Source organism: Dendrobates tinctorius, unplaced genomic scaffold (genome assembly GCF_039654945.1).
Source record: "Dendrobates tinctorius isolate UK_male_01 unplaced genomic scaffold, ASM3965494v1 ptg000104l, whole genome shotgun sequence".
Classification (NCBI taxonomy): Eukaryota; Metazoa; Chordata; class Amphibia; order Anura; family Dendrobatidae; genus Dendrobates; species Dendrobates tinctorius.
In genome coordinates, this window is record NW_027361772.1 from 87,655 (window position 1) to 103,812 (window position 16,158).

Consider the following 16,158-nt stretch of genomic DNA (forward strand, 5'->3'; position numbering starts at 1 on the left):
TTTGGAAAAAAAGCCAGTGGTCTTTATCCTGAAGTGGCTTCGCTGGCGGTTCTGCTCCTTTAATACAAAGTATAAACTCAGTCTTATCCACTTGTCCATGGTTTGCAAGAATCTACTCACTGAAAATGATTTTCCTTCCAAGGGTCCTATATTTAATGCAAGCATCACCCACCAATCCATATGCTCAGGTATTTCTTCTTGAAGTTAAAATGCTGGTACATAAACTTTGTGTGGCCCAAATCTAAACCAAGACTGTTATAAATACCTGATTCAACCCAGGGGCAACAGGGAACAAAGGATTACTGGACATTTCACTGTAACATATGGCATCACTAGTGAAATATATCCTAAATTGGTTCCATCATAAATAATATAATCAATGGGTGAACCTGGAGAAAGGTCTTGCAAAGACTTGTCTACTGCGGCTGAACCTCTGGCATAGACCCCGTATATTTTCTTGCCTCCTGATTTATCTCTACAGTGTTCAATAATCCTTTTTTCTTGGGATTATCCTCCAGCTGTAGACCATTCACTTCAGTGTATAACTGGGCTTTCACCAAAGGCCAAGGGCGGTCACACATTTTGAGCCTTTCTGAGTTCATGCAGGGAGGAACAGTGAAACCTTTCTCTGATTTCCCTAGTGCAGTCTTTGTGGGAACTTGATTTATTCACCTTCAACTCTCCAATTTACGTTCCTCATGGTCATCTCTCTCAAGGGACCTAACGCTACTTTCCTAGTGTCACTTCTCTCTGCACATCTTCTGAGGCTGGAAGTGGGCGAAACATCCATTTCATTCACAACTGCTTGGAAAGCTGAGCTTCAACAGACATTATCCCCTGAGACTTTTGTGCTTTCACACTAATCTTCCATCTCTTGTAAATTATAGTAGAACAATTCTCTTCAGATAGTACTGAACCCTAGCCTTACACTATACCTTTTACCATCAATGTTCAGACCTTGTTGGAGTTTTGGCAAAGAAAGAGGCACACATGCACCTATCTGATGGAGCTAAAAAATTGCTCCCTTTGGCCAGTTCTATAACAATGTATGTTGAGACATGGGCCGTTGGTCCCCAGCGATGGCTCTTGTATACATTTTACCAGGTTCCTTCTCTTCACTGAAGAAAAGTGTAATGCAATTATACAGTCAGTTCGCTTGGATATTCCTTCTTTCTCTCTCTTCTATTTTTATGGGGTAGTTTTTGTAAGACAACCCCTCTGAAGAAGATATCTGATAATTCTTCAGTTTTTTAGAAATATATTTATGATAATTAAATTGAGTGACAAAAGATATAGCAATTAATATGCAAACATTAAATAAAGTAAAAAATAAAATTAAAAAGTCTTACTAATTATCTGAATCCTTGATTTTTCAGGGTCCTTGGCAGCAGAGACCACGTGAGTTTTTATAATTCATGTTTGTGATAAGTCTGCCCCCTCGGAAACCAATAACAGAAATACCTGAATGTTGAGTATTTAATGCAGATGTTTCACCACACATCACGATCTTGCATACACTAAATTGATCTCTTAGACCATACTTAGTTTAAAGATCCGTCTCAGAATGGCTGTATGATCAATCCTGAAAGTTTATACACAGTCTCCGCTCACCTAGCCTGACTGACACCTGCAGCTTGTACTGAGCAGTGTGGAATCCTAGCAGCAGCAGGGAGGAGGGACAATGAGGCGCTGTCATGATCCATGCTGGATCAGGACTGATAAAAAGCTCAGCTAGCCTTTTTTTTTCTTAAGCTGTGCTTAAGTTTGGTTTTTGCCCCCGGTGGCCATTAGGATTATTGCACTGTGGTGTCGTTTGTTCTAAGTTTGCCCCTGGTGGTGGTGAGCGTCATTGCACTCTTGTTTCTTTAGTTAAGTGCACATGATTATAATGCAGGTGTGATTGCTCTTGCTCTGCTATAAATGAGTCACAGGTGTTTCAATCAGTGTTGGTGATAGTGTTCTGTTGTGAGTTCATTTTCCCCTTCATTACTGAGGCCCGAGGAACTCCCTCTTCTGGTAAAGAAAGGTAGTGAGCCTGATTGTCAAACACCTGAGGCTGATGATTGTGCCTGGCTGAGTGGAGTTACGGACTGGATATAATGCTGCCGACGCCCTTCTGCCCTGCGGGTGATTTCTCTGTGGGATCCTTGGAGACCAGTCTGAATTCCTGCTCCTCCAAAGCTAAGTTTGCTGCTCGGCCTTTTGCTTTTGTGCTTTGACTTTGTTTTTGCTTTGTTTTTCTGGATTTCTGCCATTCCCTGCTGGAGTGTGCTGAATTCAGTTAGCTCTGTCTTCTGAAAATACCTGAGTGCTGATTCAGTTTTTGAAGCCTAGCTGCTTCAGGGCCTTTTTCATATCAGCTGGTTGGCTTATGTCTTTGATAGGGTTTTGGCAGATTGCAGACACCAGCCTTCCTTTCCTTTCCTATCTAGGTAGTTTTGGGGCCCCGTCTTTGCTCAGTCTATCTTTCTGTCTGTGTTAGTATTTTCATCTTGCTTCACCGTCATTATATGTTGGGGGCTGCCTATTGCTTTGGGGTCTGCTCTGGGGCAGTTTAGATTTCCCCTTTCTTTCTTTAGGCCTATGTATTTCTCCGGCTGTGATCGAGGGGTCTAGGGCATCGTAGGAACCCCCCACGGCTACTGCTAGTTGTGTTGATAGGTTCAGGGGTCTGCAATCTGATAGTTGCCAACTTCTCTGGTTTTCTGGACTGAGCTTGTATTTCTGCTTTTGCCTCCTACGGTGACTCATTCATAACAGAATCACCCGCCATACCGCAGATTCTAGGGTACTCAATAGCAGGAAAGAATTGTAAAAAAAAGTGTGTATATTTTTTCCTCTATATCTCTGAGGCCGTAGGGGGAATTTTTTTTTCTCTCAATGGAGATAAAGCAATTGTCTGATCGTGTGGAGCAGCTCGCTGCGGAAGTGCGGGGAATTTCCGCCTACCTTGCTCATTCACATGCTGCTGAACCAAAGATTCCTACACCTGATGTATTTTTTGGGGATCGATCTAAATTTTTGAATTTCAAAAATAATTGTAAATTATTTTTTGCCTTGAAGCCTAACTCGTCAGGGAGCTCCACGCAGCAGGTTAAAATTGTCATCTCTTTTCTGCGTGGCGATCCCCAGGATTGGGCGTTTTTTTTTTTAAACCAGATGATCCTATTCTGACTAATGTGAACGCATTCTTTCAAGCCTTGGGGTTGTTGTATGACGAACCTAATGCCATTGATCAGGCTGAAAAGACCCTGCTGGCATTGAGCCAGTGTCGTGATTCTGCAGAATTGTACTGTCAAAAATTCCGAAAGTGACAGTACTTACTACCTGGAATGATAATGCCTTGGCTGCTCTCTTTCGGAAGGGGTTGTCAGAAGCCGTAAAAGATACTATGGTGGGATTTCCTGTTCCCTCTGGTCTTGACGATTCTATGTCATTAGCCATTCAGGTTGATCGGCGTTTGCGCGAACGCAAAGCTGCACGAGAGGTGTTGCCACCTGTTGAACAAATGTCTGAACCTATGCAATGTGATAGAGTTTTTTCCAGAGAGCAGCGTCAGGAGTTCAGAAGGCGTAATAAGTTGTGTTTTTTCTGTGGAGATGCCTCGCATGTTGTTTCTGTCTGTCCTAAACGAGAGAAACGCTTTGCACACACGTTTTCTGTTGGTGGTGTTCAACCTAAGTTTCTTCTGGCTATTACTCTGATCTGCTCCCTGTCCACATTTTCCGCCAAGGCTTTTGTGGATTCGGGAGCAGCCCTAAACCTAATGGACTTGGATTTTGCTAAACGTTGTGGATTTCCGATGACACCTCTGCAGACGCCTATCCCTTTGAGGGGGATTGATGCTACTCCTTTGGCTAAAAATAAACCTCAGTTTTGGACCCAGGTGGTAATGCGGGTCGCCCCAGACCATCAAGAAAATTGCAGGTTTTTGGTGTTGCATAATCTGCATGATACTATTGTTCTGGGGTTTCCCTGGTTACAAATTCATAATCCAGTTTTGGATTGGAAATCTGTGTCTGTGGTGAGTTGGGGTTGTCGGTGTGCCTTTAGTGAGGCTCCGGTGTTTTCCACCTCTCCTCAGTCGCATGATGTTCCTGATTATTTGGCGGACTTTTATGATGTATTTAGTGAGAATGAGTCTGCGTCTCTGCCTCCTCATAGGAGTTATGACTGTGCAATTGAACTGAGCCCGGGGTGTAAATTTCCCAAGGGTCGGCTCTTCAATCTATCTGTACCTGAGCACGAGGCTATGCGATCCTATATTAAGGAGGCGTTGGAGAAGGGTCATATTAGACCATCCTCGTCACCCTTAGGTGCCGGTTTTTTTATTTGTAGCCAAAAAGGATGGATCATTAAGACCTTGTATTGATTATCGTGCCCTCAACAAAATTACTGTTAAATATCAGTATCTGTTACCCCTGATTTCTGATCTATTCTCCAGAGTTAAAGGTGCTTGCTGGTTTACCAAGCTTGACCTCAAGGGGGCGTATAATCTTATTCGCATTAAGCATGGGGATGAATGGAAGACGGCGTTTAATACTCCGGAGGGACATTTTGAGTACCTGGTGATGCCTTTTGGGCTCACTAATGCCCCTTCTGTCTTCCAGTGCTTCATGAACGATATTTTCCGAGATTTTGTCGATAAATTTTTGATTATCTATCTGGATGATATTTTGATCTTCTCCAAGGATTGGGATTCTCATGTGGAATATATTCGGACTGTGTTCCGGATCTTGAGGGAGAATTCCCTGTATGTCAAGGGATCTAAATGCCTTTTTGGAGTACAGAGGATTTCTTTTTTGGGATTTATTTTGTCCCCGTCAACTATTGAAATGGACCCGGCCAAGGTACAGGCCATTCACGATTGGGTTCAGCCCACTTCTTTGAAGGCCCTCCAGAAGTTTTTGGGTTTTGCTAATTTTTATCGGAAATTTATAGCAAAATTTTCTAGTATTGCCAAGCCATTGACTGATTTGACTAAAAAGGGTGCTGATGTGTTAAATTGGTCTCCGGAGGCTGTTTCTTCCTTTCAGGAGTTGAAGCGAAGATTCACCTCCGCTCCGGTTTTGCGGCAACCTGATGTCTCACTTCCATTCCAGGTAGAGGTGGATGCTTCTGAGATTGGTGCAGGAGCTGTTTTGTCCCAAAAGGATCCTGTAACATCTAAAATGAATCCCTGTGCTTTCTTTTCCCGAAAGTTCTCTCCATCTGAACGTAACTATGATGTGGGGAATAGGGAACTGTTGGCCATGAAATGGGCATTTGAGGAGTGGAGACATTGGTTGGAGGGAGCTAAGCATCAAGTCGTGGTCCTCACTGACCACAAGAATTTGATTTACCTAGAGTCGGCTAAGCGCTTGAACCCTAGACAGGCTAGGTGGGCCTTGTTTTTTACACGTTTTGATTTTGTGGTTTCTTTTCTTCCTGGAACAAAGAATGTCAAGGCAGACGCCCTCTCTAGGAGCTTCCTTGCTGATTCTCCTGTGGTGACCAAGCCTGCTACCATCTTAGGCGAAGGGGTAGTTCTTTCTGCCATCTCGCCCGATTTGAGACGTGCTCTGGAAGAGTTCCAGGAGGACAAACCTGAGCGTTGTCCCAGTGGAAAGTTGTATGTTCCTGACCAGTGGAAGAAGAGAGTGATGTCTGAAGTTCATTGCTCTGCTTTGGCTGGTCATCCAGGTATTTTTGGTACTAGAGATCTGGTGAGTCGGTTTTTTTGGTGGCCCTCCTTGTCTCATGATGTCAGGAATTTTGTGCAGTCCCGTGGGACGTGCTCCCGGTCTAAATCGTGTTCTCGCTCTAGTGGGTTGTTGATGCCTTTGCCTGTCCCCAAGAGGCCATGGACCCATATTTCAATGGATTTCATCTCTGATATGCCTGTCTCTCAGAGGATGACTGTTATTTGGGTGATTTGTGATAGGTTCTCTAAGATGGTTCATCTTGTACCACTCCCTAAGTTGCCGTCTTCCTCTGAGTTGGTGCCCCTGTTTTTACAACAGGTGGTTCGTTTGCACGGGATTCCTGAGAACATTGTATCTGACAGAGGAGCGCAGTTTGTGTCTAGATTTTGGAGAACTTTCTGTTCCAGGCTGGGAATTCAGTTGTCCTTCTCCTCTGCTTTTCACCCTCAGACCAATGGGCAGACAGAGAGAACAAACCAGACCTTGGAGTCATATTTGAGATGTTTTATTTCTTCTGATCAGGATGATTGGGTTTCATTTTTGCCCTTGGCCGAATTTGCTTTGAATAATAGAGCTAGTTCTGCCACTTTGATGTCACCTTTTTTTTTGTAACTTTGGGTTTCATCCTCGATTTTCTTCAGGGCAGGTGGAGCCCTCTGCCTGCCCAGGTGTTGACACTGTGGTGGAGAGAATGCACCAGATCTGGGACCAAGTGGTGGATAAGTTATCTCTCTCCCAGGAGAAGGCCCAGCGGTTTTCCAACCGACATAGGACCATTGGTCCCCAGTTTAAGGTTGGTGATATGGTGTGGTTATCATCAAAAAATATTGCTATGAAGGTGGCTTCTCCTAAGTTTAAGCCTAGATTTATTGGACCTTACAAGATTGTGGAGATTATTAATCCGGTCTCTTTTCGTTTGGCTCTTCCTGTCACATTTAAAATCCATAATGTGTTCCATAAATCTTTGTTGAAGAGGTTTGTTGAACCTGTTGTTCCGGGGGTGGCACCTCCAGACCCTGTATTGGTTGAAGGTAACATGGAGTATGAGGTAGAGAAAGTACTGGATTCCCGTCTGGCTAGACGGAGACTCCAGTATTTGGTTAAGTGGAAGGGTTATGGTCAGGAGGATAATTCCTGGGTCTCCGCCTCTGATATTCATGCCAAACGATTGGTGCGTGCCTTTCATCGGGCTCACCCTGATCGCCCTGGTGGCATAGTTGAGGGTTCGGTGACCCCTCCTCAAGGGGGAGGTACTGTTGTGAGTTCATTTTCCCCTTCATTACTGAGGCCCGAGGAACTCCCTCTTCTGGTAAAGAAAGGTAGTGAGCCTGATTGTCAAACACCTGAGGCTGATGATTGTGACTGGCTGAGTGGAGTTACGGACTGGATATAATGCTGCCGACGCCCTTCTGCCCTGCGGGTGATTTCTCTGTGGGATCCTTGGAGACCAGTCTGAATTCCTGCTCCTCCAAAGCTAAGTTTGCTGCTCGGCCTTTTGCTTTTGTGCTTTGACTTTGTTTTTGCTGTGTTTTTCTGGTTTTCTGCCATTCCCTGCTGGAGTGTGCTGAATACAGTTAGCTCTGTCTTCTGAAAATACCTGAGTGCTGATTCAGTTTTTGAAACCTAGCTGCTTCAGGGCCTTTTTCATATCAGCTGGTTGGCTTATGTCTATGATAGGGTTTTGGCAGATTGCAGACACCAGCCTTCCTTTCCTTTCCTATCTAGGTAGTTTTGGGGCCCCGTCTTTGCTCAGTCTATCTTTCTGTCTGTGTTAGTATTTTCATCTTGCTTCACCGTCATTATATGTTGGGGGCTGCCTATTGCTTTGGGGTCTGCTCTGGGGCAGTTTAGATTTACCCTTCTTTCTTTAGGCCTATGTATTTCTCCGGCTGTGATCGAGGGGTCTAGGGCATCGTAGGAACCCCCCCACGGCTACTGCTAGTTATGTTGATAGGTTCAGGGGTCTGCAATCTGATAGTTGCCAACTTCTCTGGTTTTCTGGACTTAGCTTGTATTTCTGCTTTTGCCTCCTACGGTGACTCATTCATAACTGTGTTCATTTTAACCATCCTTGGTGGAGGAACGAGCTGGAGAGCGTTCCTTGCAGCACTGTCTTAGCCCTGGTGTGGAAGGAGTCATAGGGGATTTCCTTAGCTCTGACAGAGCTTGGTGGCAGCGATTCAAGAGGAGAGCTGCATTCTGGTGGTGGACTCTGTTGCCAGTAGCAAGTGCAACAGAGTAAAGCTAAGTGGTGTTTCCCTGTTTGTGTTTTTCCTTAGTGTGTATTAGTACAGCGGTGGGGCCAGTGCCTGCGCCACCCAGCTCCCTAGCAAGGGTTAGTTGTAGGGTGTGCTAGGGTGACAGGTTCCTGATTGGCGCCAGGTGCGGAAACGGCATAGGGAGCGTTAGGGACACTGACTCAGGGGAGTGCAGGAGGTCTCCACGTCCCCTTTCCCTATCGCAGGGCCCACCGTTGTAACTGTTTCCCCTTTCCCCGTGTCTTGTTGTTTTAGTTACCGGCCTGCGGGCCTTGTCACACAGGACAGTATCACGTGCCGCGTCTTGTTGTTTTAGTTACCGGCCTGTGGGTCGCGTCACACAGGACGGGTCATCGTGATAGGCGCTGTCAATCAGACTACTTGGGTGGAGATGTAGTCTAAACTTTCAGGATTATACAACCATTCTCACGTGGATTTTTAAAGTAAGTAGACCACCCTCATCAGATCTAGGTGAGCCATTTAACCTCTTTCCGACAGGACGTAATGGTACTTCCAATATTTGGAGCAGGCTCAGTTGTAACAGCGGCAGGCAAAGTTTGTTCTGATTGCTCCTGTTCAATTTTTTCACTGTCAATCCCTGACTCAGTCACTCATGCGCATCGGCTCCTATCGCTTCTACCGCCCCCATAGTGCAGTCACGGGGTGCTGACCAGTTATTCTGGCAGTTGAAGGCTCCATGGCTGCCCCCATTGTCCTGCTGTGAAGCCCAGCATGATGAGGTTCAAAATAAAAGGACATTTGTCTATATGCTACGATGCAGCAGTATTACAACATATAGAAAACGTGATCAAACAATCAAGCGCAGGTTCAAGTCCCCTATTGGAACTAGAAAATAAAGTAAAAAACAAAGCTGGTAAAAATATATCTTAAAAAAAAAACAAAATATAAATAATAATTTGAATCATCCTCAATTTCTCACCATAATTATTATTTTATTTTTTCTTTTAAGTATCGGTGTGTGCAGAAAAGTCTGATCTATCAAAATCTAAAATTAATTTTCCCAAAAGGATTCTCCGGTGCCTGGTGTCATGTGATATCATTCTCCCGGCCACATTCTGACTAGATGAGCACGTCATCGCTCAAGGTTATTCCAGGAGTATGCATATCGCCTACTTTTGGTCTCATGACACGTGGCACCGGAGAATCCCGACAGCACGCAGCGCACATAATGTGAGGATTCACAAGCCTGCAGTCACATAGAGTGAATGCAGACTTCTAGGACTGGACAATCCCTTTAAAAGTTTTCGGTCACCACACTTCTCTAAAAAATGCAATCAAAACATCATACGTACCCCTGAATGGTATCAATAAAAACTTTAACCTGCCATGCCAAAACCTAGCTCTCTCAATGGAAAATTCTCAGATAATGGCAGCAGAAGCAAAATATGATTTACAAATATTTTTTTCCATTTTTTTCACCACTGAATTAAAAGTATTGTCATAATCGTTCTGTCCTGGAGAATAATATTGCCAAGTCATTTTTATCATGCAATAAACATCGTAAAAACAATGGCAAAATTGTGGTGGGGTTTTCACCATTTCACCAGTCCTGGATTTTTTCCCCCCAATATATTATATGTTAAAAATTAAAATGACTGATGTCATTCAAAGCTACGTCCTCTTACGGTGTTAACAAAAAAAAAAATGCAACAGAGTGCGTTTGGCGCACGTCGGCGCAGCGTAAAAAGGGAGCTTGCGCCGGCAAAACCATACCAGCGTATCCAACGCTAAATATAGGGTACGCTGATCGCATGCAGCTTCATGCGCCTAGAGGAGGAGCTGACCGGAGGGGGCGCAGCCGGGGACGGAGCTTAGCGGCGGCCTTGCGCTGCGCTTGGTAACGCTAGTGTGAAACTAGCCTTAAGGATGGGCTCTCTATTTACAAAGAACTGTACAACCCCTTTAACTGGTTATATAACATTGCTGTGTTGGAAAGTTAGTTTTATCTACATTAATTGTTTTATTTTCCAGCACCAAAACAGACCAGGCCAGCACCACCGGCGAAGCGTGGCCCCCCTATCGCTCTTCCTCTTCCTGATCGCAGGATGTCTCTTCCCTGTACAGCCATGCATACACCGCCACCATCCAATAACAACTTTTCTAAAGGAATGGATGGTGAGAGTAACTTATTCTATAAAGTCTAACATTGAACCCTGAACAGCAACATCTACAGTGGGTACGGAAAGTATTCAGACCCCTTTAAATTTTTCACTCTTTGTTTCATTGCAGCCATTTGGTAAATTCAAAAAGTTAATTTTTTTTTCTCATTAATGTACACTCTGCACCCCATCTTAACTGAAAAAAAAAACAGAAATGTAGAAATTTATGCAAATTTATTAAAAAAGAAAAACTGAAATATCACATGGCCATAAGTATTCAGACCCTTTGCTCAGTATTGAGTAGAAGCACCCTTTTGGCGCTAGTACAGCTATGAGTCTTCTTGGCAATGATGCAACAAGTTTTTTCACACCTGGATTTGGAGATCCTCTTCCATTCTTCCTTGCAGATCCTCTTCAGTTCCATCAGGTTGGATGGTGAACGTCGGTGGACAGCCATTTTCAGGTCTCTCCAGAGATGCTCAATTGATTTTAGGTCAGGGCTCTGGCTGAGCCAGTCAAGAATGGTGACAGAGTTGTTCTGAAGCCACTCCTTTGTTATTTTAGTGATGTGGTTAGGGTCATTGTCTTGTTAGAAGGTGAACCTTCCTCCAAGTAGAGGTCTCTGGAAGAGGTTTTCATCCAGGATATCTCTGTACTTGGCTGCATTCATGTTTCCTGCAATTGCAACCAGTCATTCTGTCCCTGCAGCTGAAAAACACCCCCATAGCATGATGCTGCTACCACCATGTTTCACTTTTGGGATTGTATTGGGCAGGTAATGAGCAGTGCCTTGTTTTCTCCACACATACCGCTTAGAATTGTCACCAAAAAGTTCTATCTTCATTACATCAGACCAGAGAATCTTATTTCTCATAGTCTGGGAGTCCTTCATGTGTTTTTAGCAAACTCTATGCAGGCTTTCATATGTCTTGCACTGAGGAGAATCTTCCATCTGGCCACTCTGCCATAAAGGCCCAACTGCTGGAGGGCTGCAGTGATAGTTGACTTTGTGTAACTTTCTCCCATATCCCTACTGCATCTGTGGAGCTCAGCCACCGTGATCTTGGGGTTCTTCTTTACCTCTCTCACCAAGGCTCTTCTCCCACAATTGCTCAGTTTGGCTAGACGGCCAGGTCTAGGAAGACTTCTGATGGTCCCAAACTTCATCCATTTAAGGATTATGGAGGCCACTGTGCTCTTAGGAACCTTGAGTACAGCAGAAATTCTTTTGTAACCTTGGCCAGATCTGTGCCTTGCCACAATTGTCTCTGAGCTCCTTGCCCAGTCCCTTTGACCTCATGATTCTCATTTGGTCTGACATGCACTGTGAACTGTGAGGTCTTATATAGACAGGTGTGTGCCTTTACAAATCAATTTCTATCAGTTTAATTAAACACAGTTGGACTCCAATGAAGGAGTAGAACCATCTCAAGGAGGATCACAAGGAAATGGACAGCATGTGACTTAAATATGAGTGTCTGAGCAAAAGGTCTGAATACTTATGACCACGTGATATTTCAGTTTTTCTTTTTAAATAAATTTTGCAAAAATTTCTACATTTCTGGGTTTTTTTTCAGTCAAGATGTGGTGCAGAGTGTACATTAATGAGAAAAAAATGAACTTTTTTGAATTCACCAAATGGTTGAAATGAAACAAAGAGGGAAAAATTTAAAGGGGTCTGAATACTTTCCAAATCCACTGAACATGTAAATAGGTTGTATATTTTTGTGCTGATTTCACAATATATAATTGGAGGCTTCTCAATTGTATTCTGCTACAGAGCTTCAAATCCTGTGCAAATGTATCAGGGCTCTGTGATAAAATTCAGAATATCTCCAGCTGCCACTAAGGGGAGTTTATGAGCTCACCACATACTGTTTATACATGTACTCGCAAGTAAAACAAGATGAACTTACCGCCCCCTAGTGGCAAATGCAGGCAGTCAATCTTATAATTGATCCCTGGTATCTATGCTGGATTTTTGATGCTCAGTATCTTCAAAAAATTAGCGCACTATATGGACAAACATATTTGGACTCCTAGACATTACACCCATTCTAAATCTACATGCAGTAACATTGATTTTCCTCCACCTTCCTTTGCAGCTTTGGTAGCTTCCACTCTTCTGTGAAGGTTTTCTATAAGATTTGTCATGCTCCTGGGTTTGAATCCTTGAGCCTTTGTTTTGTGGTCGGCTTCTCTTCCGCTGAGCCACAGCAGACACCTTTTCTCTGGTTGTCTGGTTTCTGTTATTCTGGCTGCAGTCTGTTTAGCATAACATAGGTATTTTCATTTATCTGCCCTATCACCTCTCTGGTGCAGCTATATATTATTTCCCCTTGTTGGCATTTCCTGCTGGTTATTTCCTCATTTGGATTTCTAGCCATTCTGCTGTACTTTAAAGCCAGTGAAATTCCAGCTAGGGTTTTTTTTTCTCCTTGCTATTTTTGTTCTTTTCTCTGCATCTATCTTCTGTTACTTTCTAGGAAGTAGATGTAATAATATCAAACAGTACTTGCTTTATATTTTGTATTTCATGATTTATTTTGCTCATTCTAGGATCTCTTTCTATCTCACCACACGTCCCATTTTGTATGTATTTCACACTTTGCCCCACCAGTTCTTTAGGAGTAACGTGAAGCGCTCGACGACCTTTTAGGCAGCATATGTCTGAGTTGCCATCTTCTAGTCTGCAGTTTGAGCTATCTTAGCCCACGCCGAATCCACTAAGGGCTGCAGGGTCATGACCGCATATGGCGTCTCCAGTTTTCTTCTCCATTAACTAATCCCTACCCGATTCCTTCCTATGCCCCCACCCCTGAAATAACACACACCACCACTTAAATTCTTTTTGGATAATTTTGGCCACAGCGGCCAATTTTATTAACAAACAATAACATTAACCATAAATATCAATATATTAACCATAATGCAATATGAGGGGAGGGTTCTTGGAGCTAAAAGATCTGGCTAAAACCTTTTTGGCTCAAAAACCAATGTAAAGAACTCGACCACCATGTTACCCTGAGCCGTCCATTCCCAGCTCGAGGGCACCGTAACTCCCGTTCCGGGAGACTAACCACCAGAGCTCCCAAGGTAAAAACCCCGTCCAGAGCCCATAACCAAAAAGCCAGATCCCCCATACCATTTTAAAACTGTCGGGAATATTACTTCCAAATCCTTCCCCGACCAATAATAATAATAATAATAATAATAAATTTTATTTTTATAGCGCCGACATATTCCGCAGCACTTTACATTTCAGAGGGGATTTGTACAGACAATAGACATTACAGCATAACAATAATCACATACAGTAGATTATAACAAATACCAAGAGGAAAGAGGGCCCTGCTCGCAAGCTTACAGTCTATGAGGAAAGAGGGAGACACGAAAGGTGGGTGGTAACAGTTACCCTGATTGTATGGACCAGTCATAATGTTAAGTGTGTAACAATAATCGTCAACTCCAAGAACCCCACCCCCCGCCAAACTCGAACAGCCCTGACCACCTCAGGCTCGTGAGTGCCCCAAAACCACCAAGGCCCTCTCAATCCCCTCCTGTATTGCCAATGCCCATAGATCAATTCCAATAGCATTTAAATGAACCCCATCGTCCAACCAGAAATTACCGACACCTCCCTCCAACTCAAAATGCCTCACACTAATGCCCCCATTCCTGGACACAAATCCAGAGACTGCCCGAATCAATTTATCCCTAGCCCTGTTAATCCCTTTTAAGGATCTCGCTTGCCTCCAATTCTTTCTAGGTACCACGTCCGACCAGACAGTCAACACGTTCGGGAAACACGTCCACAATCTCAAGAAATCGGAACGTATGTCCCTAATCAATTCCCTGACTGGCCTTACCCCTAAATCGTTACCCCCAGCATGCATAACAAGAACGTCAGGGGGTCTGTCCAGGCGAGCGGACTTGGCTAATTCCGGGAGCACCCTGCTCCACACCATACCTCGGAAGCCCAACCAACGTATCAGAACTTGCTCCCTCCTAAAGCCCAATTGCCTACCATCTGGCCTTGCGTCAGCTCGAAGCGCACCCCAATACACGTATGAGTGTCCAAATATCCAAGCCAAAAAGGGTGCGCCACCTGAAAAAACAGAACAGAGTATAGAAAAAACAAATCCCTAAACATACAGCAACAACAATTAACGCCGAACATACAATAAATGACGATCCAACTTCCACCTGCCAATTCTCCTGATCACCTCCGCCCCCAGACCGAGACTGTCAGCCTCAGTCGCAGCCCCGATCCTAAAAGAATGGGACCCATACATGTCCAGGGGAGGCCCAGCTCTGACAATCCCTTCTTCAAAACCGCAATGAACTGGAAGCGAGACAAATAGGTGCCATCGGCATGGCACAATAGAGGACCCATTCTACCTGCCCACTCACTCCAATACGTCTCCAAACAACTCCGTGGGCACATTACTGCCCCTTCGACACGCCCCAAAACTACCCGTCTGCCCTTACCCAGTTGATCAGTCTTTGAACGCCGAATCCAAAAAACAATGCCCCCCCGCCCAAAATTCCACGTCTTCTGCCAACACCCCTCCAGCTGAGACCCTGCTGCCTGAAACCACCTCGCCAATGCGCATTGCCCCAAAAAAAGCCAAAGAAAAAGCCAATCTAAACAGCGCCAGGTAAAAACCGGAAGTGCAAATACCCTCCTGAACTCTACCTAAGCCCTCCAACGTACTGAACGAAATAGGCCTTCGTTTGTCAACAACTTTCTTACCCCTGCGAAACCCCCTCAACGCCTGCCTCACCAAAAATTATTTTGTCATGTCCGTCGTCCCCTGTAATCTAAAACCGAAAGCCAAACCCGCTACAAACTTGTTAGCAGCGGACCAACAGCCATCGGCCGCCTTCCCAATTAAAAACAATACCGCCAACATCGTATCCTCCTCGCTTTCGACCCCGCCCCATTCCGACACCCAGCTCTGCCATACTCGCCACGAGGATTCATAAGCCGACCAGGTCTGATGCGATAACGATTCCCGAATCAGTCTTCCTGCTCTTCCATAATCACTTGCCACAGATGAGAAGGGCATTCCACGCCCGAGGCCTCCGCTCCTGGCGCCAACTCTCGAAACCGCCCCCACTGAAAACAAGATAAAGAATCTGCTATTGAATTTGTCACGCCGGGCACATGCACTGCAGAAATCCCTGCATTCAACTCCAAACACTGAAGAACCAAAACCCTAACCAATCTGATCACCGGGGGAGACGAGGCGGACAAACTGTTAATCACTGCCACTACACTCGCGTTGTCGCAATGAAAACGCAAACTCCGATTCGCAAACATAGGACCCCACACCGAAACAGCTACCACAATGGGAAACAGTTTCAACAATGACAGGTTTTTCGTCAGGCCCAACGACTTCCATGCATGCGGCCACTGCCCCACGCTCCACTTTCCTCTACAGTAAGCGCCGTAACCAGAGCTGCCCGCTGCGTCCGTATAGATCTCAAAGTCAAAATTGCTCAATGTTTCCTCCTGCATCAAAGACCGACCGTTGTAATTTCGCAAAAACTTCTGCCAAACCGCCAAATCCTCCCTATGCTCCTTAGTCAAACGAACATAATGGTGTGGAGCCTTCACTCCCGCCGTCGCACCGGCCAGGCGACGAGAAAAAATGGGGCCCATGGGCATGATCCTACAAGCAAAATTCAATCTTCCCAATAAGGATTGCAACTCCTTTAGGGGCACTTTCCGCAACTTAGCAATCCTATCAACTTCTTGTTTCAACAACGACAACTTGTCTTCTGGTAAACGACACTCCATCCTTTCTGAATCGACGACTATGCCCAAAAAACTTATAACAGTCTTAGGGCCTTCAGTCTTCTCATCCGCCAGTGGCACCCCAAAACGCTCCGCCGCCCAAATCATGGCTGCCAACGCATTCCTACACAACGGTGAATCCGGGGGACCGATAAAACGAAAATCATCCAGATAATGAATGATAGATTGTATGCCTGCAACATCTTTTACCACCCATTCCAAAAAAGTGCTAAACGTCTCAAAAAGTGAACAAGAAATAGTGCAACTGTCATGATCTGAAAGTTTTAAATTGC

The 16,158-nt window shown here is 44.7% G+C and overlaps 1 protein-coding gene across 5 annotated transcripts in view; it reads left to right on the forward strand.

Moving 5' to 3' along the window:
• SH2D6 (SH2 domain containing 6) overlaps positions 1-16,158 on the forward strand; it is a 143,011-nt gene that overhangs the window by 69,313 nt on the left and 57,540 nt on the right. For 4 of the 5 annotated variants that reach the window (XM_073588561.1, XM_073588562.1, XM_073588563.1 and 1 more), the window contains 2 exons: positions 1,377-1,398; positions 9,935-10,078. In XM_073588561.1, the coding sequence (XP_073444662.1) occupies positions 1,377-1,398; positions 9,935-10,078 (166 nt within the window). The remainder of the gene's footprint in view (positions 1-1,376; positions 1,399-9,934; positions 10,079-16,158) is intronic. The other variant, XM_073588566.1, reaches the window with a different exon arrangement.